Source organism: Onychostruthus taczanowskii, unplaced genomic scaffold (genome assembly GCF_017590055.1).
Source record: "Onychostruthus taczanowskii isolate IOZ18803 unplaced genomic scaffold, ASM1759005v1 scaffold111, whole genome shotgun sequence".
In the NCBI taxonomy this organism is placed as follows: domain Eukaryota; kingdom Metazoa; phylum Chordata; class Aves; order Passeriformes; family Passeridae; genus Onychostruthus; species Onychostruthus taczanowskii.
The window spans coordinates 1,349,699-1,377,238 of record NW_024497741.1 but is presented as its reverse complement, the minus strand read 5'-3'; the positions used below and the strand labels follow the sequence as shown (position 1 = coordinate 1,377,238).

At 43.0% G+C, this 27,540-nt stretch overlaps 1 protein-coding gene across 3 annotated transcripts; it reads left to right on the top strand.

Moving 5' to 3' along the window:
- Positions 1-1,607: 1,607 nt before the first annotated feature.
- On the top strand, positions 1,608-25,421 carry CAPN9 (calpain 9). Of its 3 annotated transcripts, XM_041423969.1 has the most exons (20): positions 1,608-1,821; positions 6,868-6,937; positions 7,365-7,483; positions 8,080-8,213; positions 8,567-8,735; positions 9,235-9,318; positions 9,565-9,650; positions 11,441-11,518; positions 13,839-13,999; positions 14,779-14,936; positions 15,557-15,765; positions 16,451-16,487; positions 17,609-17,689; positions 18,210-18,267; positions 18,838-18,902; positions 21,242-21,310; positions 22,675-22,753; positions 23,404-23,520; positions 24,540-24,598; positions 25,395-25,421. In XM_041423969.1, exons 1-20 carry the CDS (start codon positions 1,609-1,611, stop codon positions 25,419-25,421), a joined length of 2,073 nt encoding a protein of 690 aa, XP_041279903.1. In that variant the 5' UTR covers position 1,608. The 3 variants fall into 3 exon arrangements, with proteins under 3 accessions (XP_041279903.1, XP_041279912.1, XP_041279922.1); XM_041423978.1 differs by lacking the exon at positions 11,441-11,518; XM_041423988.1 differs by lacking the exons at positions 6,868-6,937; positions 7,365-7,483 and having other exon boundaries at positions 1,609-1,821.
- Positions 25,422-27,540: the final 2,119 nt, after the last annotated feature.

The window sequence follows — 27,540 nt, the reverse complement described above, 5'->3', positions numbered from 1 at the left end:
AGGAACTAATACTGTTTCACCTAATTGCTCTCCATAAATCATCTCTTGGCAGCAGGCTAAACTGGTCCACCAAAGGGCCAATTAAAGCAAAGGGAGGCTGAGTGCTCTTTGTACTCAGGGGTGTGTTTTATACTACAGGAACTGTAATTTGTTCCAAGAGGATGGCATCTCCTCCCTGTCCAAGCAGAGAAGAATAGCCATGTCTGGCTCTAAGTGTTATTCCTTCAGTGCATCCATGGTGAATTGTCTGGCATTCTCTCCAGCCATTGTTTTACTGCCCAATGTAAGATACAATGGTGCAGGTGAATGCTGGTAAGCAGAAAAATCACAGAATCATTTAGGTTTGAAAGGACTAATAAGATCACTGAGTCCAACCACCAACCAAGCACTGCCAAGTCCACCACTAAATCACATCCCTGAGCACACAGATCTGCACATCTTTTAAACATCCCAGGTGACACCACCTCTTCCATGGGCAGCCTATTCCAATGCTTGACAACGCTTTCCATGAATAAATTTTTACTCAGTATCTAATATGAGCCACCCCGGTGCAGCTTGAGGCAATTTCCTCTTGCTCTACTTCTTGTTAACTGGGAGAGGAGCCCAACTCCTCACCGGGCTACACCCTCCTTTCAGGTGCTTGTAGAGAGCAATAACACACACACACACACCCCACCCCAGCTTCCTCTTGTCCAGGCTAAACAACCCCAGCTGCCTCAGCTGCTCTTCGTAAGACTTGTACTCCAAACCCTTCACCAGTGGTCAGATGAACAAGGTCATGAAACCTGGAAATCAGTGACAATAGGTATATGTTTTTAAAATCACTAGACACAGTGCATGCAGAACTCCTTCAGTGTGTGACCCATCAGAATCCCTCCTCAGGATAACATTTTCTAATGCTCTTCCTGTATTTGCCCAGGATGTGTCCTGCTCCAAGTCCTCCCCACTAGCTTTGCATATCCCTCGTGTGCACACCCAGGCCCCGGCCAGCAGAGCGGCCATGGCCACGGCATCTCTTGGCCCTGCTGTTCCTCCTGCATGACATCCAACCGGGACAACCCCTGCCCGCCAAGGCAGCCCTGCCGCAGGCAGGCCAGGTTGCTCTCCCACCTGGGAGAGCCAGGCAAGCTCGCAGAGCGGCCGCACGCCGCCGTGGGCTCTGGTTTCCCTGCCACGGCTCAGCTCAAAGGGCCTGGCAGAGCTCTTCATACCTCGAAGCCACCCCGGGCCGTGCCGGGCGGGGAGCGGTGCCAGAGCCGTGCACACGCCCCTCCTAGCCCGGCGGCCGCGGAGAAGGACAGGACAGACCCGGGCCGCTCCCAGGGTGTCCGGGACCGGCCGCCTTCCCTCCCTGTTTGCTTTCAGGGTGTTTGTCTCGGGTGCTGTGCAGAGCAGCCGGGAGGTCAGACTCACTCAGCAGCAGCTCAAGGAGGTGACAGGGAGGATACTGCCGGCTCCCCCACCACAGAGTCCTTTCCACCCCCTTGTCCTTCACAAGGCACGTGAGGCATTCTGTATCCTTGCTCCCTTCTCTTTTCCCACCTGTTCCGTCTCCACCACCAGCTAAGCCTTGCGTCGCCGGCTCTCCCGAGCAGGTGGGCGGCAGACATGCCCTACCTGTTCCAGGACTCGAAGCCACGGCCGGCTGCGCATCCCGGGGGAGCCCGTGGCACGCACAGCTCGGGGAAGGGCTACGAGCAGCTGAAGCAGGAGTGCCTGCGCAGGGGAGTCCTCTTTGAGGACCCCGACTTCCCCGCCTGCAATTCGTCTCTCTTCTTCAGTGAAAACCCACCCATTCCCTTCGTCTGGAAGAGGCCTGGGGTGAGTATGCCGTTGTGTTTGTGCCTCCCGTCCTGCCCAAAGTCAGGCAGCTGTGCTTGCGGGTTACACCAAGTACATGTTCAGGAGATGTGGAGATGAAGTGTGGGGAGAAACCCTTCTCACCTCAGGAAGAGTGGCTCTGGATTGGGATGCTCCCCGCAAAGAGCTTAAGCTGCAGGATGAAAGGGCTGGACGGCTTCACCCCATGTTTCAGGTGTAGCTCGTTGTACAGACACACTTATGCACATGTATTTATGTGCATGCATAAAAAACTCATAATGAGCTTCTCTCTTATGTTATTGCCAGACAAAAGATGAAAGTAAGAGGGCATGCAGGGAATTAAAGCTAAAATGCATTACGATAATGTTCTAACTGTGTAAAATTGAGTGTTGTTAATTAGGAAATTCATAATTAAGATCAACTTCAAAAATTCAGACCTTTTCACTTTTAGAGTACTAGAGTCTTATACTTACCTGCTCACTTCCATCAGGGAACACTGAGAGATTACAATTGCATGCTGTGGTTACTGAGCCATTCAGCAGTAGCCAAGGGCTCAGTGAGTATCTCTTAATGCATCTTGCATAACAGTCCTTAATAACACAGTGGGAGCCTGAAGCTGCACCAGTCACATGCTCTCAGATCACAAACCCAGCATCACTCCAGGTTCCTCCTTCCCACTTCATTCTGGAACTAATAACCACAGAAAAAAATGTGGCAACATTTAATTTCTTTGCTAAGGACTGATGTTTATTCTGGGTTTTCTTCATAGTCTGGAAGCTTCTTCCTTTATAAAAAACCTTTTGTTGGTGATAGTGATACCAAGGGAGAGAAAGAACAAAGTGAGCTTAAAGAAGGGTTTGAATTATCTTAAATCCCAGTGATAAGCATTCAGTGCCTCAGCATCTGGTAGTTAACATAATACTGATACAGAGCAGAATTACTGCTGTTACTCCTGGGCAAGTTTCAGTTGTGAAAAAAAATTGGAGATCCCAGCACATGCTAAGTGCAGCCCCCACAGTCACTGCTGCCTGTGCTCCAGAAAGCCAGGTGGCCTGTGGGGCTGCCCTCCCAGCACAGGAGAGGGCTGTGAGGCTCAGATGCTTTGGGTGTGGTAACTCTAGAGTGCTGAGGCATCAAAAGTGCACATGGCTGTGACACTAAATCTTAAAGAGCTAGTTTTGGGCTTGGAATAGTTAAAATTTGGTGTAAAATATGACCAGGACTGGTTGAGAGGTTGTGTGCCCTTGGGTATGGTACACAGGGACGGTGGAGAATGATCTGTTTTCTTCAGGATCTTTGTATGCTGAACTGGAAACATCTCCACTGTTATATTTGCCCAATTATCCCATCATAAAAAAAAACAACAAAAAAAAAAACCCAAAAAAAAAAACAAACCCCCCAAAAAACCAAAACCACCAAAAAAACCACGAAAATTAAATGTAGTGGCAATTTTAATTAAGTAGCTTAAAATATATAAAATTAAATACACTCAAAATATTGACAATATAATTTGGTTAAAATAAGGGATAATTTTGGTTCTGATAATAGTGCATAAGCAAAAATAACCGTGCGGGGTATGGAGTGCAGGGCTTGACCCCCGTCCCCTCACGTACAAATTGCCAAGCCCAAAATTCCCCTTTTTATGCTGTATGTCATCACCATCTCCTTCCATAATAGTTATCTCTTGCTTCTTCCTGCTCTGAACATCTGCAGGAGAAAGGTGTGTGTGGAGGCGGGGGGAGCCCCTCTTCTCCTTTTCTTTCTTGGCATTACACCTTTAACTGTTTTATTATTTCCAAATATTAATTACTGTATCAATATTGATTACTGTTTCAATTTTATCAGCACGAATCACACCTATTTATTACACCAGGATGCGTAAGTTACCTCAAATGGCATCTGCCTTTACACTCCAATTCCCCCCCACACACACTCTTGTGAGCTGCACAGCAAGAAATATAACTCAGGAAGGCTGAGAGGATGTGTAAGGACAGGGTATTAGTTATGCTCTGCTCTGGCTCCTCAGCATTTAAGCTAAGTCATTTTCATCTCTATTATCCACCAGGAGCAGCAGCAAAATAGAGGTGGTATAACAATTTCAATTTAACACATTTTGCTTTGCAAAGGGAACATTGGCCTGGAGCATGTGCCAGGTGAGTTGCCACAGCTGGAGAGGCTGAGCACAAAAGCATGGCCTCTGTGCAGGGTATCTATATTCCAACTTCTTTTCATGGTGGCTGGTTTTTACTGCCTCTCCCACCAGTATTTTACAGTAGCTTGGTTGAAGTGTAGCACAGTACATGAGGGTAATTGCAGGGACAAATAATCTAAATCTTCTGATTTACAATCTGTTAGAGTTTAATCTTTAGTAATGAGAATAGAGAAGGCTTTCTCACTACTTTGACATGCATGTATCTGCATATATGCGTATTTGTAGCAGCAGGAGCAAGACCTTAAACTAGCACTAATCTGTAAATCTCCCACTGAAATCGGTGAGCTACCTGGATCTGCATTAGATGAATATCTGACTTTCTACATAAGTGAAGTGCTCCTAGATTCAGACATTTAGTGATTTTGTTTAGCAATCCTTTTAAATCCTTTTTAATTACAAATTCAAACTGTCCTTTATCAAAATTTTAGAACAATCTGAAGAACATAAGACTCTTTTCTCATTATCTTTCCTTTCCTTAATTCAATGGCTCAGTGTCTGGGAAAGGTAGACATATAAATTGAAGAATGAAAAGAACAGAACCCAACCCAAAAAAGGAAAGACAAACAGGTTTTACCAATTTCAAATGAGTCTATGATCTACAGGAGGAAGTAAGAAAGAAATATTCCTAATATGAACGGCCACGGACAGCCAGTATGACAGGTTGGGACCAGGCAGAGAAATGTAATCGCAGAAATCACAAAAAATCTCACTCCCACTGTGACTTAGGTCTCTATGCACCCCCTCTACCGCTGCAAGACAGGCACTGGGATGCAATTTGTTTTCTTTTGGGTTTAAAGAAATACAGCTTTAATGCAGCATCAGGACAGTCATGGGTCACTATGTTTTATCTCTCTGAAGACTGTATGTTCCTACTTCCAGGCAATATCTTTGTGCAGGTAAATCCTTAAATTGCTGGATGCTGTGTGTGAATGCTGTGTTTTGTCCTTTAACATGCTGAAAGTCCTGATATATTTTTATACCGTCTGAAAGTACTTTCAAAATTAATATTATTTTTGCAACACCCACTGAAAAACTGTAGAGTGTGGGGGTTTTTTTTGTTCAGCAGAAAGTGTGTCACAACTCCAGTCACCCTTTCAATTCCTTTTAATTGATTTTTTTAAAAAGATTTTTGATTGCTTTAGACATAGGAGGTTGAAAACATTTTTCCATGTATGAGTTACAGAGATGTGTAATAAACAATGAGTTATGAATCAAACCCATGTCAGTGGAAAGGTTTTTTATCTTGTCCCTTGCTAACATACAAGGCTTCTTGGTAACAGCTAAATGCATTAGTTGCAATGAGAATTACTTCTCCCGAGAGCAATGGTGCTAAAACAAAGTGTGTTGTTGAACATCAGCTAGTTTATCAGCCATTGCTATATCAGTGTCTAAAGGCAATGAGCTGTGGTTTTATTGTTCACGCCCAGTCCCAACGAGACTGCGTGTATTTAACAAGCAGGCTGGCCAGGTGAGGAGGAGCTGCTGTTTGCTTCCCTGTGCTTCACTCTCTGGGGACCTGGTGTTCAGTGGTACCTCCTCCTCGGGGCACCTGTGTCTGAGGCACAACCCGGCCACCACCTCCTCCCCAGCAAAGGCAAACAAAAAATATGCAAACCAGCTTCCTCCTGGATATTGCCTCTGCAGGGGGAGCTCCGCAGCAGCAGTGCTGGTTCACTGAGGGGAGTGCCCTGGCTCCAGCAGCGGGTGCTTCAGCAAAAAGTGCAGGAAGCTGAACAAAACTATCAATATTCTGCCCTATGGTCTGAGAAAATGCAGTGATATGAACGGAAAGCAACTCAATTCAATCAGCCAAATGCAGGGATTAAATGACTGAATGTGCTCTTCTATTTCCCCCGCCCTCCCCATTAATTTGTTTCATTTGCCACTTAGGCAGAAGGATCTGCTTCATGCCACAGGGTCGGCAATAATGTATCAGGGCAAGCTGATTAACTGCAGGCATATTCCTCCAGTAATATATTTGATATTCTCCTCTCCCCTTTTCCATGCAGTTCAATCAATTACATTCAATATACAGTTCATGGAAAAATGGAGGAAGAAGAATTCCTGCCACATTTATTGTTTTATTACAATAATTTTTCTATCCAGCCATAGTACTAGTAATTGAATTAAACCAGTCTAATGAATGATTGAGAACTGCTGTAATGCCACCATGAGCACCATTCCCTCTGACCTCTGACCACACGTGGTGGGCAGTGTTAGCTCCTCCTAAAAATTAGCAGGACTGCAGCTGTCTTTGTTGTTTGCTTTTTTGAGAAGGAAATTGTCTCATGGTTGTCAGACACTGTATGTTCCAGTGCAAGTAAATAGAATAAAGTAAATATGTTACATAAGTAAATAAGTAAACATAAATATGTTACATAAATAAGTAAATATGTTACATGCAAGTAAATAGAAGGCTTACTAGTTCAGTTAAAAGTAAATTGCCAATTTTATTTTTTCCAACCATTGGAGGAAAGCAAGCTAACAAAAAGCCTTGTTAACCAGGGCTGCAGCCTGGCATCAATCTTCTGGATGAGTTTGTGCTATGATATTTTAACAATTGCATACAGATGAATAAAGAATGCCAGCCTTTCATTAGCAGCCAACTAATTATGAAAAAGTGGGGATAATTGATTCTTTAATTGCTCTACACTGTAATTAATTAGCAAGGATTCCCCATTTTGTTCTTTGTGGTGGCAACACTGCTGCAGGATAATACAGCCTGTGTGGCACACAGGGTTTGTCAGCACTGCTGCAAGTCTGGTTCAGAGTGATGGTGATATTTTCCTATTTATCCTTAGAAATTCTAAGTGATTTATATCTCACTGTTGCAGGATATTGTCAAAGACCCCAGGTTTATCCTTGGAGGAGCCACCAGAATTGACATTTGTCAAGGGGATCTTGGTGAGTGACTCCCCCTGGGTGGATGTCTTCTTGTGTACGCACCATGAGGAGCAGCAGCAGTGTCCTCACAGAGGGGGGGATGCTGTCCCTCCTGAGCTGGTGGGAGCAGTGGAGCTGGAGGTCCTGCCTAGGCTAGCCTGGCCCACAGCTGCTTCTTGGATAGCTCCCACCCATCCATGCCAGGGGCCATCTTGGTGCAGTGGGATTCAGGATCAGGGAAGGATCTTCACTCCGGGTACTGTGAGCCCAAGGGAGTCTTTTGTCTACCAGCCCCTCCAGACTGAAGTTCAGTATGCCTTGGCCAGGCAGAGACACCCTCTCTGGGGACATGCAGGGTGTCTTTTGGTTTTCAGGGGAAGTGGCAGCTAACTGTCATAACATCTCCTCTGGCCCCTTTTTCTCCTCTTTCCCCCTTCTCAATCCACAGGTGACTGCTGGCTTTTAGCAGCCATAGCTTCTCTCACACTGAATGAAAAAACACTAGCACGAGTGGTGCCATTGGATCAAAATTTTGGGCCAGATTATGCTGGAATATTTCACTTCCAGGTAAGGTGAACATCTATCACAGAATGAACCCTGTCATCTCTGTCATTACATTTCATGGTCTATTTTGCAGTGAGGCTGGCAGGTACTGCAGAGGAGACACTGAAAAAAGTAGGCTTTCTGAGCTTATGGTGTTGTACATGTTTTGAGAAACAAACTAGAGGGCTACGTCAGCCTCATACAGGCACAAACACAGCCACTCCTGTTATGTGAATAGATACATGGCTTTAGAAATAATTTCACATTTTCCTGGGCACACACACCTCACTTGGGATATAAGTCCTTAAAGTAGTTGAACTGGTATCTGTAGCACACAGTCTGTCCTAAAGGAGTTTTGAATTATGTGGTGAACACTGGTGTAGCTATGTGATTGACATAATCCAGGCAAGGAGCTACAGTGCAGGTCTACACATTATGTCTTCGTGTTTTCTTAAGACAGACCACCCTTCCCAGCAAGCAGCCTTGCAGGGCAGAGCAGGAACAGATTATTTACATGTCTTCTAATCAAGCCTTACAATTAGAAATGCTGTGTCACCAGAATCCTGCTCTCAGGAAATGCTGTGCTGTCAGCAAACTCATCCACCATCCTTTCTGAACAGTTTTGGCAGCACAACGAGTGGCTGGATGTCGTGATTGATGACCGATTGCCCACCTTCAAGGGCCGGCTGATTTTCCTGCACTCAGCAGAACTTAATGAATTTTGGAGTGCCTTACTAGAGAAAGCCTATGCCAAGTAAGTCCCACTGCACATACATAATTTGCTACTTGTACATGCATTATTCACAGTTTGTTCGTATGGTATTCACAATTCTAGTGAGCAGCTTCTAGCATTTGCTGCTGCCCTTGCCAGCCTGACAATTGGCACTAAAGAAAGAGCACCTTTGGTCTTTAAAGATACAGAGAAATGGATGAATTAAGAATGCAACTAAAAAGGGAAGCAGAATGACCCCAATACTACTGCTTGGGTACACTGTGGGGTTCTTATTTTGATTTCAGTGCTATTGCTGCAATTCTACACATGTGCAAGAAAGCTCTCAAACCTGGAAATCTTGAAAGCAACTCTCACAGTCAGTGTGTGTTTCCCAGGTTGAATGGCAGCTACGAGTCTCTGAAGGGTGGCAGTACAATAGAGGCCATGGAAGATTTCACTGGGGGTATAGGAGAAACGTATGACGTTAAGGAGGCTCCTGACAATTTCTATGAAATCCTAGGAAAAGCCCTGAAAAGATGCTCAATGGTGGGCTGTTCTATTGATGTAAGTAAGAAATGGGATCTCAATTTCTTGATGCCCACAACTTTGGGGTTCAGTGTTTTCGGGTTTGAGTTTCACTTTTCCTCCTGATGAAGTTTGCTGCTTGCAAAGACTAGTTAAAATTGTGTTGAACTAGGTAGTTCATCAGCTGGCTGATGGGACCCGTCACCACCATCACTTTCCATCAAAGCCTTTTACAAGAAATGAGACCATGTGAACACCTGATGTCAGTCAGGAAATGTAGATGGTACTGAAACAAAATCAAAGCGGCACAGGAGGAATTCCACCCTGGAACCACCTCATTTTAAACAATGTTTAAAACCTTCCATTTTTTTTCCCCAAAGGGGACCACTGCACCATGGTTGAGCAGAAAGCCAAGTTCCCTGTTTGTAGTACGGGTTAGCCACTGGTTAGCCTGGTGCTTGGAATGGACCAGGTGGCACCACTTGTGATCTCACTCTGAAGAGAGAGGTTAATTCTCATTTTTCCCCCCCTATTCCAGACCAGCAGTGCTGCCGAGTCAGAAGCCCGAACCCCATTTGGCCTTGTGAAAGGCCATGCGTACTCTGTGACTGGCATTGAGGAGGTATGTCCAGCAGCAGGGGGCAAGGAGACACCTGGGGAAAAGATAAGGGAGTGTCCTCTCAGCCTCAGGTGATGGAGGAAGTTATCCTGGGGAAGTTATCCAAATTCTAGTCCAACTTTCCCTCCCACACCTCCGGTGGCACTCTGCACCTTTTGCTCAGCCATTAACACCAGCCTCTGCACACTGGAGAAGGCTTGCTCCCTATATCCTGGCACTTGATATTTTCTGTATTTTCTTCTTCCCCAGGTGAGCTATAGGGGCAAGCAAGTGCAGCTCATAAGGATAAGGAACCCGTGGGGACAGGTGGAGTGGAACGGCCCTTGGAGTGACAAGTAGGTGCACTGTCCCTTACACACAGGCCTTGCAAAGGCCAAATCCCAGCTTCTGCTCCATAGCTGGCTTCCTGCAGCCCAACTGCTCCAAGAGAAGTTAAACCAAGAGTTTGCATGTGCCTAACAGTATTTTGGCCCTACAGCATCTCCCCCTCATCATATTCAAAGCAGCGCAATCCAGGGACACTGTCAAAGTTGTTTAACCCCCAAAACCTAGCATCAGCAGAAATCATGCATGAATACAAATGAGATAAGTTAATATTAATACACTCCCAATTGTAAAAATAACACATTTGGAGTGATGTTTTTGGTTAAATATTTAAGCCTGTTGCTGTAGTACTTGTAACACAACATCCATACTTTGTCCTACTACAGATAAGCTGAAACTGATAATGTACTACCTCCTCTGAATAGCTTGCATCTCTCTGTTTATTGTTTGGGGTTTCTTAAACACATCAGGAGTAATACTTTAATAATAATAAATGACCATTAAATGAGACGCTCTCCATGACAAACTTGTGGAAGGACCCCAAACCACAACTGCATTGGCCTGAAAACCAGTCAGGTTTTACTACTAACAGTAAACAAAGTGCAAACAATACAAAATAAAAAAAATATGTGGTAAAAAATCAACACTACATTCCTCTCCAACACATACTTTTCAGTATATTTTTGTACATATGCATTGTTTAATTTTGTACATATGCATTGTTTCACTTTTTCTACTGAGGTTTTTCTTAATTCTCTTAGACACAGAGGAGAGTAACCATAATCTGCCTGGCCCTTTAATATTGCTAAGATGTGTAACCATTTGTAGGACTACTTCAAATTTCCCTGTCCTTATCATGGCTCACAAGTAAATTAAATATGTCCTCATCAGCTCAAATCCTTTATCTTGAAGAAAAACATGGATAATTGACGTGAATAATGAGTTCTTAAATCTGAAAAACATAGAGAGGTTATGATCAGGACAGGCATCTGGCAGTTTATGCTGTTCATCAAAAGGGCTGTCTCTGCAAAGCAGAGCTCTGACTCTGCACTTGGGAGGCTTTCTGGAACTAAGGATGAAGAGGGCTTGCAGGTCAATAGAGGAGCCTGCATTAACATTTTGCAGTGGTTCCTGGAATTAAAAACCACAACACAAGGTGCCTTCTACTCCCTAAGTTTATTATGTCAAATTGGAAATACAGTAGTGCACTTCCAGTTTCCTGGAAAGCTTTATCACCTTTTTGTTTGGTTTTGATATGCCACAGCTGGAGTCAAAGGGGTGCATGAAAAAGAGGCAAAGACTTAATCTGGGGCCCCAGTTACTTCACTGAATCTCTCTGTGCAGGGGAAGGAACCTATTCAGTTCCTATTACTCAATTTTGAAACAAACATCTGGTCCTAAATTAGCCACAAGAGTGAAAAAGATCGTGGTGCTACAGATGGAATAGAGATTTAAGGAGAGTTTACTTACTAATGTCTTGAGGTTTACCAATAGCCCTATTATCTCCAACCCAAATACCTCAGACCAGTCCCAATGTCAATAACTCACATTAAGACCACTCTGGAACAGCTTTGGGATTTTTGGCCTGGTGCTGCTTTTGGCTGCATTGATTGGGTCTCTGTGACCATGAGTGCCAGTGGGATCAGGAAACCTCTTAAATGCAACTGTGTTTGTGTAAGCTGCACAAATAAAACACATGTGAGAGAGGAACAGCCTGCTGTAATGTCCTGCCAGTCATTCTGAGCCAGGGAAAATTGATTGCCACATGCCTGTAGTAAAGCTTGGGTTTGTTCTCCTGCAGCTCTGCAGAGTGGCGCTCCGTCAGCCCATCGGAGCAAAGACGCCTGTCTCAGGCAGCACGGGATGATGGAGAGTTCTGGTAAGACACAGGTTCTTAAAGTGTGGGACTCTAATCAGAAATCAAGGTGCAAATGGCCAAAACAAGCAACAAAGGAAGAAGCCTTTGCAATATGAAATTCTCAGTTTCTCCCTAAGAGACGGCAGGTAGAATGCCCCCTTTGTTTTCTATGTTTCATGTGTGCCTGTATCTGTTTTAATAACAAAAGTCCTCAAAAATCAGTTTAGTTAATGGCACTGGTATTTCAAATACTGTGTGTCTCCCATGAATGTAACACCCTGTAAATCCTTCCCATGAACAAAGGCAGGATATACAAAAGGGAGCATTGTATTGCACTGTATCAGCTATGAAATCCCTTCATGATTCATTCTGGGCATGTACAGGAAGAGAGTGAGTCCTGAGAAGCAATGCTACCAGCAATACTGCCAGTTGCATAAAGTAAACAGCACCAAGATATGTGTGAAATTGTGGAAAAATTGAAGAAGAGATGAAATGAAGTAAAATTAAATGAAATTATGAAATAAATAAAAAAAAATGAAACCAACATGGTGGAAATTGCTTTAGAAGTGTGAAGTGTTCTTCATGCCAAATTCATGATCTCAGACAGAGCAGATGGTCCCCTCACCCTATATCGATCGTGCTGTGACAGTGTGTTGGGTCACATTTTCTGGGGACAGATGCTTAATTCTTTTACACATAGGTAAATCTAGAGAGGTATGCAATGGAGCTATTTCAGGTTTTGCCTGCAAGTTAAACAAAAGCTCAACTTCAGGCCTGAGAAGTTATTTGAGATAGACAGTGCAGCGCATTAAGTCACACAAAATAATTTATCGCAAATTTTGATAACTTGAAGGAAGTAGGTCCAGTGGCTGTTCTGTTACTGTAATTTTACATAAAGTATTTGGAGTTATTTTCTATTGACATAGCAAATGCATTAGGGCATTTGCAGCTTCTTCAAAAAGCTTTTGTGTTTGCTTGGGTTTTGGGTTTGGTGGGGGTTTTTTGTATGTTTTTGACCTGGTTACAGCTGTAGCTTACATGGTGAGTGTAAAGGAGACAAAGACTTTGCACAGTACCCAAGTAACTCCAGCAAGTATCTCAATATAGGGCAGAACTTAAAGCCTGACCATGTGATGGAGGTAAAAGTGTGCAAGTAGACATCAAATGACCAGTGAAATGAATGGAAAAAATCCCTTTTTAGGTCTTTTTGTCCTTTGGACTTGTGAGAACTGAAGAAAATCTTCATGGTGACATGCTGGGGATATTTTGACCTCATTAATTACCCCAAAAATGTTTTGGCATTTGTCTAATGCATTTCGGATTGGTCTTGTTGAGGTGCTTCTAATAGACGCAAAGGGCATCTTGTGGTTGGCTAAGAAGTCAGCTTCTCAGCCCTAGTCCCTTCCCTCCTAGAGATCACAGGGTCAATCTTCTTTTCCCTTCATAAGTACAAACCCAGAACAGCTCTAGGGAAATCAGAACAGGTGTTTTACCTCCTTGAGGTCAAATCTAATCTATAAAGGGCAACCTCTTCCTCTGCTTTGCAGCACATTTCCAAAGGGCCCAAAATTGCATGTGTGGCCAGGAAACCAAGCCATTTAGAGACAGATTTTGCTGTGCTGTCCCTGCTTTGGTGTCCTGAGCATCAGAGTGAGAATTAGCAGTGCCTAGGGCTAGCAATATCTGGAAATAGCTGACAAGAAAGGGCAGAGCTCATTAAAGCAAACCCTGCTGTTTCTTTTCACACCAAAACCAAGTTGTAAAATGGCTCATAACAAGTGTAAATTAATACCATCACAGACGTCTATTTGTTATGAAGAAGAAAAATTGAATTAGCTGTGTTGGATGAGGCACAGTGGGGGCTAGCTGGATCCTATCTTTCTCTGCCACAGATAAACTTGCATCTTGGAGAGTGTTTGCTGTCCTGCTACTCCATTTTGTTGTTAGGCATCTGCCACAGGAGGAAAAGGAAGTTACAGAAGCTTGTGTTAGGGAGGAGATCCATTTCTGTGTGTTATTTCTATTGTCCAGGGAGAGAAGGGGGCTCTTCCAGACAGCAATTCAGAGCAGAGGACATATCTAGATGTCAAATTGCCCTCAAGAAGGCCTAATGCATCAGGTCTTTTACAGAGGGGAGTCCAGCCTAACAAGGCTACCCTCAGGCTTAGAGTATAAGTGAGTGAAAGCTAGTTGCTCTCCTGCTGGCATATATCCATGGTCACCAAAACTACTCTACATGAACTGGTGATCTGGCCCTGGGGCTCTGGGGGATAAATACTTCTGCTGGGCATCCTTCACAAAGATGAATGGCTGCCTGTTCCTTAACATGTGTTTTGCTCAGGATGAAGTTTGAAGACTTCAAAGTGCATTTTGACAAAGTTGAGATTTGCAACCTGACTCCAGATGCCCTGGAAGACAGCACAGCCCACAAATGGGAAGTGGCCATCCACCACGGAAGCTGGGTGCGGGGAGCCACTGCAGGAGGATGCAGGAATTTCCTAGGTAAGTAAACACCAGTTTGAAAATGAGAAACAGGCACTGAAATCTTTACCCGCCCTCAGCTATAGCTCTTCAGAGAGGAGCACTGTAGCCAGAGCTGTGGGTGCAGGACAGTTCAGCTGACAGGAACCAGCTAAAGGGACAAATGAGGAAACTCAAACCACTGTGTACTTTAATGATAAGATCTTTCTGTGGTTGGCTTTTTCGAATGAACAAACCAGCAATGCACAAAGTGATAAATGTTCATATGGTCCCACTTGAGACTTTGTGGTGAAAGGCTTTGCTTGTTTTGTTCTCAGGTTCATTGGATCTGATTTACCTCTTAATGACATTTGCAGCACTAGGTTCAAATTAGCCAGTTAAACTGCAGCAGCAAGTGTAAAATGAGACAAAAAGCCCAGATCAGCCAACATGTTGATGTGCTTCTGAAACTGTGTCATGAGTCTGAACTGTGTTAGTGCGGAATGGCACCAGCACTATGGCATCATTGTAGCTATGTATTTCTAAAAAAATTTCATCTCACAACTTCATTTGAACGACAGTAACTTAATAAGGCCCCAGGCCTAAATCTTTCCTGCACCTAGTTCCATTAAGGACTTTGGGATTTGGCTTATTTTTTGCAAAGCTTAGTGGAAAAAAGTATAGCGATTAATGGAAAAACTAAGTTTGAGTGAAACCTCAGCTTTATTGTCTTTTTTGGTTTGATGGGGGTATTTTTGTAGTAGTAGTGGTGGTTTATTATTCTGAGTCAAGAAACTCTCTGGTGTTCTTTACATTGGCAGAGACTTTCTGGACAAATCCACAAATCAAGCTGCATTTGACAGAGAAGGACGATGGACAAGATGGCTGCACATTCATAGCAGCACTGATGCAAAAGGGTCGCCGTAAACTCAAGAAGCTTGGAGCTGAAATGCTGACCATTGGCTACTCTATTTATGAGGTACTCTTTTGCTGCTACACCACAGGAGCTGCACTATTGGTGTTTGGAACTTTCCCCTGCCCCATTTTTGGGGCCCTTGCACCTAAAACCTTCAGTATGTAACCTAACAGTTACATCAAGACCTGTGGAGGATGGAGTCCTCTCAGAGGAGAATTTAGAAGTCCCCACAGGGCCATGGGTTCCTAGAACAGACCCCTCAGCCATTCTGTTACCCCCCTGCCTGGCTTAGGGAGAGGGAATATTGCTTCTTCTGAGCATCCTGGGGCACATCACACACAGATTCCTGTCCTCAAGTGAGGCTGAGGTTGGGGAATCTTTTGTCACTGCTCTGTGACACCTATCTGGAATTGTGGTGTTTAATGGCAGGGAATGTTTAAGTAGAAAGACAATGTCCCAGAGTACTCTGAGACTGCCTTCTGGGTGGGAAAGGACAGTGGTAGTGGGTCCTTGCCATAAGGTAGGAGCTAAATTACTGTAAATACCTGGGGGAATGAGAGTCAGGATCACAGCCTGGGGTGACATTGTGCCAGGCAGAATTTGTCTCTGTGATTAGGAAAGGGGTGAGTATGGCTTTCAGCACACCCTGACCAGTGCAGCACTGCCTGTTTTCCCCCTCCTAGAGCCCTGGCAGAGATGAACGCTTGGGCAAAGACTTCTTCAAATACCACCCCTCCAAGGCCAGGAGCAAAACCTACATCAATTTAAGGGAAGTATCCCACCGATTCAAGCTGCCACCAGGTGATTACATTCTTATTCCGACCACATTTGAGCCGCACCAGGAGGCAGATTTCTGCCTGAGGATCTTCTCTGAGAAGAAGGCCATCACTGAGTAAGTCAGCAGCAAGCTTTGGACTCTCCAGTGCTCTCCTGCACATGGGGTTGTTGGCTGCTGGGGAGAGTGTGGCTGCCAGGAACTCAGCTCTACAGCAGAGACCCAGCATGGCAAGCTCTTGATCTTTTGGGGTTTTTTGTTTGTACTTGCCCATTTTTTGCTAAACCTGACTTCTTTTTGAGAGGAGTTGAGGAGATGGGGAAATAGGGTGTGCCATGATGAATCTGCTGGAAGTTTGACAGGGTAGGATTGCTAGCTGGCACTGTCTGTGTCTCTGTGACTACAGCAGTGTTTACTTCCTGTTTGTTTCCTCCCAAAATTTGTCCAAAAGACAATTTTATGTTAAAAAAGCATTTTTAACATTTTTATGTTAGAAATGCTTTTTTAACATAACGTTGTGAGGAAACAATGTGTTCATAATGAATAAAGAATGAGATGAATTCTTTATCAGATGACATGCACATCTGTGTTCTCCCTGAGTCTTGCCTAATGTCTGTTCTAAGGGCTTATACCAAAATTTAAACAGTGCAAAGTCTGATTTTGATGAATTTTAGCTAAACATAACCTCTTAAGTAAAAAAAGAGGTTTTATCATTCACCTGGGGAAAAGGTAATAAGCAAGTTTCCACCCCAAGCAGGTGTTGAATACCTTCAGATACCAAATTAGGTTTTGTTTTCCCCAGGGATCTAGATGAAAACGTTGCCATTGATCTTCCTGAGGTAAGTCCACAGAGTTAAAGTTGCAAGAGAATAGCTCAGCAGAAGCCAGCACTCATTGCTTTTGCTGTCTTTGGCTAAACCATGTTAATTTCGCAGGAATGTTACACAATTGCCAGCTTTGTGCATGTCACTGAAATGCTAAGCTCTGCTGAATATGGTAAAAGAGCTGTAACAATCAAAATCATAATTGTTATGTCTCGCATCCCCTTGTCAGTGCCAGCCAGCACGAGAGGTGGGTGTCAGCCACCACGTGCGCAGTAAAAGCACCACCCATTAGCACTGGGGAGCCACATGGCTGTTCACATCTTTTAACATTTTATTTATTGTGAAAAATAGGAAGCAAGAGAATGTCCAATAGACTGACATTAATTTTGCATACAAATATCTTTATTTTACTTCTCAGTATCCATGGGACTTGAGAGGGAATGCTTACACATGCACGTGCTTACTGAAATGATTGAATTCCTTTTGCTTTTGAATGTCTTGGTCTGCCTGCTGAGCACTAATTGCAGCTGGGTCTGAGTCAGCTCCTGTTTAAATGTATCCCTGCAAATAAGCCATTAATTGTGGTGTGCCTTTCCATGGAAACAAGCTAAGCCAAGATCTAATTTGTCCCTCTTTAGTAAAACTCATCTCCGGGGACCCAGCGAACCATGCCATCTTCACTTCCACAATCTCAGGGCCATGTTCTGTAGCAAAATAAATCTGTGCTGTGTAACAGAGGTGGCTGAAGTGCAGCCACCCCTGGCTGTTGCTCTCAAGAAGGTCCCAGGATGGCGCCACAGGAGACAGCTCAACAGCACTGTGGTTGTTGGAGGCCCAGGGAAATTGAATGCTGTAGGGTGGGATGAGAGGAGGGAGAGGTGTTTTCCAGGATGGGTGCTCTTGGTTTTTACCAAGGCAACGGCACACTATACACTTGCCTAGGTGAAGGGAATGAGAACGTGAGACTCCCCTTGGGCAGAGAGGTGGCTGGGAGGCCTCAGATCTGGCAGAGTTCAGAAGCATATGTACCCTTATTTTAAGATATACATTGGTCCTGGGTGCACAGAAGGGCTATTTGCAGGAGAAATGGTGATGTTTTACAATTCTTATGAGGACTTGTGTGGTTGGTATTGCAGCCTCTACCTCCAACCCCAAGCCCACAAGAAACTGAAGAAGAAAAGCAATTCCGGGCACTGTTGGAGCAGATTTCAGGAAAGGTGAGTGCAAAACACTTTGGGTCAAAGCAAGATGTAAAAAGAGAGGAAACACTTCTGCTCCACTACAGGGCCATGGATACATGAAACAAACCCAAAATATTTTGGGAGTATGCTTACTTGTAGTGTGTTGTTTAGGCACCAGATGTCACCATGCCTTATGGCTCAATGGATAAGGGTGCAGTCCCTGGTGAGCAAGCAGGAGGACCAAAGCTAGAACTCAAGCTCTGAAGGAGCCTGCCTGGTTTAATGTTCAGTTGCAGTTGAGTTTTCTTTGAATCAACAGCTCCCACTTGAGATCTCCTTCAGACCGTCTTATGCATAGCAGCATTCCTGTATCTTCCCAGCCCTTAATTTTTTTAGCTTTTTCTGGGTTTTGTATGGTTCTCTTTTGCTGAGTTGCAATAAAGTACAGATGAGTGATGTTTGTTTTTTCTGATATTTTTGGTATGTCTGATTACAGAAACATTCAAGTAACAGATGCTTGACTTTCTTTTTCTTTTTTTTTTTTTTTTTCCTGCAGGACATGGAGATATCTGCAGAAAAGCTTGAATATGTTCTGAATGCTGTATTAAAAAAAAGTAAGTGCTGACAACTTCTAAGGTAAGGGTTGCATATAACTTTATAAAATCTGCCATTTAATTAATTTACATATAGAAAATTCAAGGCTGTCTTACGACCCCAACCTGGTGTCCTTGAACCAGTGAGGGCAGAGCCGGGAAAGCATTTGGTCCATGATCTAACCACGAACTTGCCCTGCCTCCAGCATGACCCATGTAAGCTCAGTGAGGCCAGCTCTCTATTGCACTGCCACTCTGCTGTGGAAAGACAAGTACTAGAATGGGACTTTAAAGACCGGGATGTGGCTCATGACCCTGCTGCAAGCCCTTTGTGTAGTGGGAAACATGTCACTCCCTGAACCTCATCCCCTGATTTACAAATCAAGGACAGTATTTCCTGTCATGTAAATGCATCTTCTGTCTGGACTGAGACTTCACTGTGGTGAGAGCTGCCTTCATCTTCCAGTTCACAGCCCTTCCACAATGAGGACTAAGACTCAGCTATCTCTGTTCATGAGTCCTATTTTCTCCTTTCTGCTTATAAAAGACAGCTTTGCCCATGATTTCTTTCTTATTATTGTTCTTTTCCAGCAAAGAATATAAAATTCAAGAATTTAAGTCTCATTTCATGCCGAAATATCATTTCTCTTATGGGTGTATCCTTTCAAATAAGTGCCTGTGAGGCTAAATGAAGAATGAATATAATTTTCCATAACATTATATGTCGTGGATGTCAGAAATGGATTTGGTAATGTCATGGCAGATCACTACCCAAAGAAAACAAAAATAGGTGACTGTTTTATCCTGATTTTTATTTTAGAAATTTAGGGTTAGGAGTTTCAGCATAAACTGTTTTATATTGCAGACTTAGAGGCAGATGCTTTAATGCTTAGAAGACCACCTTTAGAAATAAATCTCAAGCTACTTCTGAATAGAACAGTGCATTTTTCAAGCTGTTGTTTATTTGAAAGAGACCTAGAAAACTTAACTCAAGAAAAGTCTGTTGTCTGGAGGGCTAAATTCACCAGACAGAGTTGTACATGCAAGTTATGCGTCAGAAATTAAGGATCAGCAGTGGCAAAAATTGCTGATATCAAAGCTCTTTTTTAACAATCAGTTTAAAACCTGGAAAATCTGGTCTTTCAGCTAGTTCCTGGGACTCCAGGAAGCAGACGTGTGGGTGAGAGTTTTCTGTCCAAATTTAGGCATTTGTGGTGTAGGTGTTTGCATCTAAGCCAGTTTCTAGACTTCCTTTGTAGATAGCAAAAGGGGTGGTTGCTAATTAATTGTTCTGGATGTTCCTAACTGAGGGATGCTAAAAGACTGCTCAGACATCAGGTGAGGTGAATACTAGCCCTGGTGCTTCCCCACCAGCTTTGTCCTTTGCACAGTTCTGGTTCCTGCTGAGTTTGCTGAGTATGGCTTCTCCTCAAGTAGAGCTGCTTTTGCAGTGTGCTTTCCAAAAAACAGTTTTGTTACGCATGAGACAAAACAGTCCTATCAAGGCAAGTATCTAATGTTTGGTTTATGTCTTGCTTGTTCACCTGAGATGTTCTTATCTTTTGCTTTTGTTACTCCAGTCTATGACAGAGGTAATATCCATTCAAACATTTAGAGAAAACAAAAGCAGACAGAATTTTATCCTGTTAAAGCTAGTTTATAATATTAAAATTCAATGCAGATTAGTCACCCTGCACATACAATGAGAAATGGGACTAGTCCTAAATTTCCTTGCTTAAAAACCAAGCTTCAGTAGGGAGCTGGTCCATGTTCACATCTCATCCTTACATGGTATTGGCACAGTGCCAGGGCCTGTGCTTGACCCTGGAGCATGGCAGCAGTTCTAGGCTTACTATTTAGGATACAACTGAATAGTTTCCATGATTTGCAATGCTTCCAAGCAAATCTCTGCATAGTTTTGAATAAATGGGGAGACATCTCTTCCTCTGCTTTGGAAGCACAAGGAATGCAGACACAATCATCCCACTCTGGATATGCTATTTGAAGCACAATGGAGGAGCAAAACCATAAAAACTAAAATCCATGTCAATACTGGCACAGTCTCCTCTATGTCACGTGCTACTGAATTCTCTGGCAACTGTCACCATGGGGTGGTGAGGAGAAGGACGTTGTTCTACATGACCCTGGGAAGAAGAACCTGGCTGGGTAAAAAAAACTCTTTGCAAAAATGAGAATGTCTTTGGGATCTGTGGGTGCCCTCAATAATGTCACCAGCTCAAATAACAGCAGGTGTTAGCTAAACCCTGCTTAGCATGTTTTGACCTTTGTGAATGCTCGCTGAGCCAGTATCCATCTGAGCAAGGGCTTTGTCCAGGCAAGATGGAAAAAGGAAGGGAAATGGGACCATTCCTTACTTAGCATTTCAGAGCAGGTGCCTCATCCTGGAAATGAACTGTGCTCAGTTCATCAGTAACTCAGTGAAATGAGTCCCTCACTTCAGGCAGAGGGAAGGTCAGGCAGATCTAATCATTGCCTCCTAGAACTGCTGTACAAGTGTTTATTTCAGATCATAAGGACCAGATTTTGCCAGTCTCACCCCACTACTCCCATGAATTTTTCGTTGAGCCATTCCAACAAAGCCTGGTCTCTAGATAAAAATACTGAACAGCGCATTGGTTGACTAACTCCTTTGGGTACAGTAGCAGTTTGTTTTAATCAGGTAATTTAATTCTCTGAGTCATTTATATCCCATTTACATCCAAAACTGTTCTTGCCTTAGAATAATCTTTCTTCGTCATGTAGTGCCTGAATTGCTCAGCTGTGTTTTTACATCACATAATGTTCCTCCAATATCACAGCCACAGGCATGACTGTAACTGCTGGAGTTCTACCTTTTGAGAAATTCCAATGCCAGTTTCAGCAGCACCATAGGCTTTCCAGTCAATATTTTCTGCTTAAGGGAGCTACTCTTATAAGTTCAGACTGAATTTGGACTTTCATATAACAAGTCCTTTTCCTTAGTTCATATTACCAGACCAATGGCTACGGGAAACTGGAATTCAGTGAGTTCAAAGTTTTCTGGGAAAAACTGAAGAAATGGATAGTAGGTGACATTATCCACTGTAATTTTTCCTCCATTTCATTAGCTACTTTCCAAAGAGTTTATTAGGTATAAGCAGACAAAAATGGAGACAGGAGTGTGTTCAAGCATGAATTTTAACACAAAACAAATGTTTTAAAAGCATGGGGTTTGTTTTGGATAGACAGAGACATTCTTAGCTTTCCATGATGATAAACCATAATAGTTTTCTGGAAATAACTGAGATTTTTGTAAGCTAATCAACTATGTTTGGGATAAAGAATGCAATGGACACAAGCAAGCCATTCAAAAGGAAACTTAAGGAGTTTCCATAGCTGCTGTTGTACAGAAGAAAGTGATGATTCATGACTAGTAGGAAACAATAATTTCCTAAGTCCCTGCATTTTCATTACTGGTCTCTCAGGAGTCAACTGTACTGAAGTCTGGGAAAGTGCTGATTCTAATTTTAAACACATTTCCCTGCCACTGTATATGGCAGTAAGAATAAGTAGGCTTGCAGAATCAATCACAGACTGAATATTGAAATAAAAGACATTATAATTGTTTCCTTATGGCCATTAATAGGTTTTTCTGAATCCGTGCTCACCAAAGCATTCAAAATGTGCAGTCCTTTGCTTCTTGTCTAGCCCATCCAAAATGACCAACACTTTTTCTGGGTACTAATGCCACATCTCTTTTAACAAAGGACACATTGCGTTTCAGCAAGGAGCTTGAGAAGTCCTTGTATCGTGTAGGAAGATTTGCAGATATATTTGCTGGAAAATTTTAAGCTGAATGTGACAACAGCTCCAAATAACTCATGTTCCAAAGGGGAGTCGTATTTGTTGTCTCAATAAAAGGATGGAATTTAACTCCAGCTTGAAAATTGCTTAATATGTAGGTCAAACCTCAAACTGTTTTACCAGTTCTCTTGGTTGTACCATGAATGTGGCTATTCAGATCTTTTATACTTAGAAGCAAATGAGTAAGTGACAATATTAACATAATGCTAAAATTTGTCTCTAGTGTTCAGAACTACAGAGAAAAACACAAAAGAAGATTAAGGGAATCTGTCAGTTAAGAGTTAAAACACAGAGAACAATACATCTTTCCAGTTAAAATCACTTTTCAACAAATCACAATATTTTTAATAAAGAGCAACTCATTATTTTTTAATGCTTGGATTTGGCAGTACTTGTTTAAGTCCCAACAACCCATTCATATGACAAAGAAAATTGGGACCAAGATTTGCTCCTCCATTATAAAATCAGACTGGATCTAGACCAAAGTCTTGTCAGCTTTCTTAAATGCTTATGCTGTGCAGTTGGAGATAAACACTTTCTATCCCTTTCATATGCCAGTATTTCTGTGTGCTCCTTTCATAACAGAATATCTTTCTTCAATTTGACTTTGATAAATCTGGCTCCATGTCCTCTTATGAGCTTCGTGGTGCTCTTAAAGCTGCAGGTAAGACAAGCACTGCACTTTATCTGGTAAACCTGTCAGGCGGATCATTGTGGGTGAAGAGGACAATCACACAGGCCAGGTGCTCCTGAACAGGGAGGAAGTCTAAACCCCAGAGAGAATCTGGGCACATTGAGTAGGGGAATTTTGCCCCAGTTACCCCCAGTCCTGAAGGGCAGGCAATGAGAGAAATCTCTGTGTTTTATTGAGCTCTGTTAAACTCAACAGGGCTGCACATGTGTAGGGTTAGACCTTGAAACAGGCCACTTTGGACTCCATCTATGTTCAAGGGTTGAAGGAATAGTGAGTAAGAGAAATGCTATGAAGAGAAATCACTGCATTAGTATTTCATACAACTTATTTTTATCAAAGCAGATAATTTTGCAGAAATCCCTCTAAATTGAAGAAGACAGAATGGTCTCTCATATATCATAGTATGCATGGACTAGAAACTGCAGTGCCTGAAAAATTTATTGTTCAGTTTGTTATTCATTGCAGACTTAAGGAACTTTGTGGTTAGATCTCTTTCTGGATGAATGTGTGCCATGGATTATCCTCCCATTAAGTGGCTCTCAAGATTAGATAACAGAGATCTGTAGATTCCCCCTGACTGTGAGGTTGCTCACTTTTTCTTTGTGTGTCTCTTTGGGAAGGATACCAACTCAACAATTACCTGCTGCAACTGATTGTCCTCCGATACTCTGATGAGCAGTTCCAGATTGAATTTGATGATTTTCTGAACTGCCTAATACGCCTGGAGAATGCAAGTCGTGAGTATCTTCTTCCTCTGCAATTTCATGCCCTTTGAAAAAGAAAATGTTCTGTTTTCAGCTGTTGAGCATGTTGCACAATATCTGAGATGGAGTACAAGGCTAACAGAAAGGAGCTGTGTTTAGCATTTGCATTTAGGGTGGCTTTTCTCCTGTAATGTGAAAAATGTTCTGCTGCCAATGGAAAATTTCCCCATGTGAATAGAGCTTGCTACATAAACTCTGCAGCAATGTTGAAGGCATGTGAAGAATGCTGGTAAAGCCCATGTTGTAACCCTTGTGGCTCACCCAGGAGCTTTATTTGGGATCACCCAAGTTCAAGGCTCAAATATTACTTGTGCCTCTTGGAAAGAGAAAATTGGCATGTGCTTGGGCAGGTATCTCCTGTACCTGATACACATGTTCCCTTTTGGCTTCAGATGTGGTTTCTTGTACATCAAGGCACCCAAGGTCTCAGTGCATTTCTGGCACAGGGTCACTCTCATTACAAAGCACTAGTAGTAGAGATAGGTTAAAAGGCTGGATAAATGCCTGGATAAAGTGATCATTAGTGTGGTTGTGAATTCAAATAAAACCCAATTTACTCTATGAGAAGAAAAATCAACTTTCTTCACTGATTTTTAAAAGTAAAGATTCTCTTTACTTTCTGGCTTGACTGTAGCAATAGAATTATTAAATTTCTGAGAGAGAGAAGTTAAATAAGATATATAAAGGAAGGCAAATTGCTTGGCTTGATTTCAGAGTATACTCCAAATCTGACTGTTTAGCAGATTCAGGACACCTCTTCCAGACAAGTCCTGAAGTGAGTCGTGCATAAAGGCCTTAAGTCAGCAAGACATTTCCTCTCGCAAGGACTTTGCTTTGTCAGAGGAGCTACCACCACCAAGTAATCTGCCTTTGCACCAGGCCTGCCCTCTGCTTGGCATGGCCATTTGTCATCCATCGTTGTGGGCAGGAGAGCTTGTGTATGAATATGTATGAGGTGTATTTATAGCACTGCTGTCCGTTTCTCATTTCAGGAGTATTCCAAGCACTGAGTGTGGAAAACAAAGAGTTCATTAACCTGAATATATGGGAGGTATGAGCACAGATTCATAAACACTGACAAAATGAAGGGGTTTCTCTAGAGCTTTGTCCTCTTCTAAGAGCTGGAGTATTTCTGCATGACACTTGAGGTGTCCATGAGAGTGCAGGGAGTATCTACTATAGGTTTCACCACAGCTGAAATTTTACAGCCCACTGCAGCCCACACACTGATTAAATCTCCTCCATGCTGTTTCCTTCCTTCCTTGCCCTGTGGCATATTGACAGCTTCCCATGCCCTTTTCTAGTTTCTCTGCTTTTATTCCATCCTTGGGTGCCAGGTTTCGGTGGGGGAAAGAGGAAGGAGCAGATGGGGAATTGGCGGTCTTTCACTCCCCCTGCGTCCCCCAGGAATTCAGATCAGCCTCGCCTGTACATGTCTACCATTTGCTTCTCAAAATCCTCAGCACAGGTTTCTTGTTTTCTTGTGCTCTCCTTGTCTCCCTGTTGCTGTGAGCCGTCTCTCATTTCACACTAAGCCAAAGCTTCCTGTGGTGAGGCACAATGAATTCCCAGGGAAAAGAAATGTGGGAACCAAGGAAAACAGCTGGGATGCAAATAAAATAACTGCTGTTTCCAGTATCTAGTGCTTAGCCTTATTCCTCCCTGCTGGCTGAGGTCTCTCCTTAATAACAGGGTGTAAAAGCCAAGTGAGCAAAGGTCCTTTTCCCTGCCTGGGGTCATTTCAGAGCAAAGCACTGCTTTGGAATGGCTCTCATTTGGGGAAAGACATGGGGAGGGAGAAGGGCCTGAAATACTTAATTGTAAAGTTGATCCTTTTCTGATACTAGTTTATCAACCTGGGAATGAACATCTGAAGAAATCTGATTTGGATGCCAGGAGTTTCTTGCAACTTTGCTGCCAAGACTTTTTTCCCAAGAGCTGAGGTCCCCTTCACATGCAAACTTCACCAGGAGATATCCTGCAGAAACATGCATGCTACCTCCACTTTCTGTTCTCCAGCCCTGTGGATGAATTCAAGTGTCAGATCATGTGTTTTTGGTAAAGCCTGATACTGGATTTGACACTGAGCATTTGGATGGGGCACATATGCCTCTCAAGCAGGCTGAAACTGTTGTTCCTGAGTGACCACAGATTTTTATGAAATAGGATTGTGCTTAGTTTCAGCACAGCACAGACTACAGTGATTAAAAGACTTTATTGATGCTTGGCTACTGATTACTGTAAGGTGCTTTCAAAAATACAAGGTTGCATAAAACTTGTTCAGTTTCGAATTTATTTCTGGGCATAATGTGTGGCTACATGACAAGTACCCCATTATAGCCACATGAATTGCAGCCTGGTGAACTGTGGACAAAGAAATACTAGGGACTGTGTGGATGAAAATTCACTTCTTAATAGTTGTGGTCCCAGGTCCAGGGTTCCTTAGAAGGATGGTTAAGCTAAGGTTTGACATTCATCACAGGTATACTTTAAGGAAGAATTATTGCATCTTGTATTTTCTTAGTCCTTCCTCTGCTACCAACAAAGTTCCTCGGCTTCACATTTTGCTGTGTAGCCAGAGAGTGTCCCTCAGGCCCATCTCTGCAGAGTTGCACATAGTTTGTCATCATCTTCAGAGAAACACGTGACCTCTGAGATGAGTCAGTAAGCACTTGCATGGGGCCATTTTCCTCCAGGCAGTCCGAGATTGTGTCCCATAGCAGCCATGCTCCAGAAGAACAGCTATAATCATTTTAGATTAATTAAATGTACCCATCGGTAAGGTCCTGATCTCTGCAGATGCTATTTTGCATCTGTGACTTACACAGTATTACTCGTGTGATGTGGGTAGCCAGTGCTGACTTAAAAAGTAACAGTAATAGCAGCCAGGGACTTAAGAGGTCTTCATAGGATTTGTTTCCATGATAATCTTCATAATGTCTATTTTATAATGAATCAACTGGCTGGCTTTATTTCCTAAAACCTTTCTCACAGTGTAACAGATGGTCCTAGGCTAGCCTTGCATTCCCTACTGTCTGGGATCACTGACACAGACAGGGTTTTGTTTTCTCTAGATTTAGACCTAATGAACAATTCAGGAAAAAAAAATCAAGCTGCAGTAAAGGTGAAGCTCAAACAATGAAAAAACATACAGATCATGGTGTTTAAAATACCAACTTCCCTTTTTTCTAACATTTACAAACTTGTAACTATGCAGAAAATAGTCTGGAGCTAGCTGGAAGCTAAGCAAAAGCTGATGGTTGCAGTATTTGATTAACTGAGGTACTCAGCCCCATGAGGTGTATTGATTTTCAGATGTGCTGATTGTATGCTTTTTTACAGCACCAGAGACAGCTGTCTAAATTTGTGAAAGTTTAGATCAAAATCTAGACTGTCCTATGAGCATTCAGCCACACACTTGAAAAAAAAAAAGCCTCAAATCACATATCCTTAATTGGTTCACTGTACAAGCTTAGATGTGGATACAAAATTTGTTGTAATATACCACTGTTCACATGCCATGGAGAAGAAAAGAGATGTCTCAATACCTGGCATTACCAGTGTAGCTTTCTGCTCCTCTCCACAGACTTGGTGTTTCTTGAGAAATCAGGATTGCTGTACAAAAATTATGAATAAAGGTGGGAGCAATGAGGTACAGGCAAAAATCTCCTTGGCTTTAAAAACAAAATTCATGCATTTAAGGAAAAAATCCCTGACGAGTTTTCTGCCCACTTGGAGCAGTTGCCTGCTGACTGTACCACAAGGAACTTGGGAGGTAACATCTGAGTTCTTTAGGAATCAGCCTCTTTCTTGGGCAGCCAGCTCTGCAGAGAGCCCAGTCCCAGTCCTGCCTTGCGGCTTATACGACATCCACAGCCACAGCAGAGGGCACATGAAGGAGTTAAGCACAAGAGAAGTTGTAGGTACAGCTGGGCTGCTCCGTGGCCACTCAGACTCTATTGCAGCACAGTTCCTATCTCACCACTTTGGCTG

Bases quoted from the DNA above. Each gene is read 5' to 3' on its own strand.
- CAPN9 (XM_041423969.1), top strand. From the start codon at position 1,609: ATGCCCTACCTGTTCCAGGACTCGAAGCCACGGCCGGCTGCGCATCCC. The intron at 7,484-8,079 runs GTAAGGTGAACA...CTTTCTGAACAG, and splicing joins CTGGAATATTTCACTTCCAG to TTTTGGCAGCACAACGAGTG. The intron at 23,521-24,539 runs GTGAGTATCTTC...TTCTCATTTCAG, and splicing joins ACGCCTGGAGAATGCAAGTC to GAGTATTCCAAGCACTGAGT.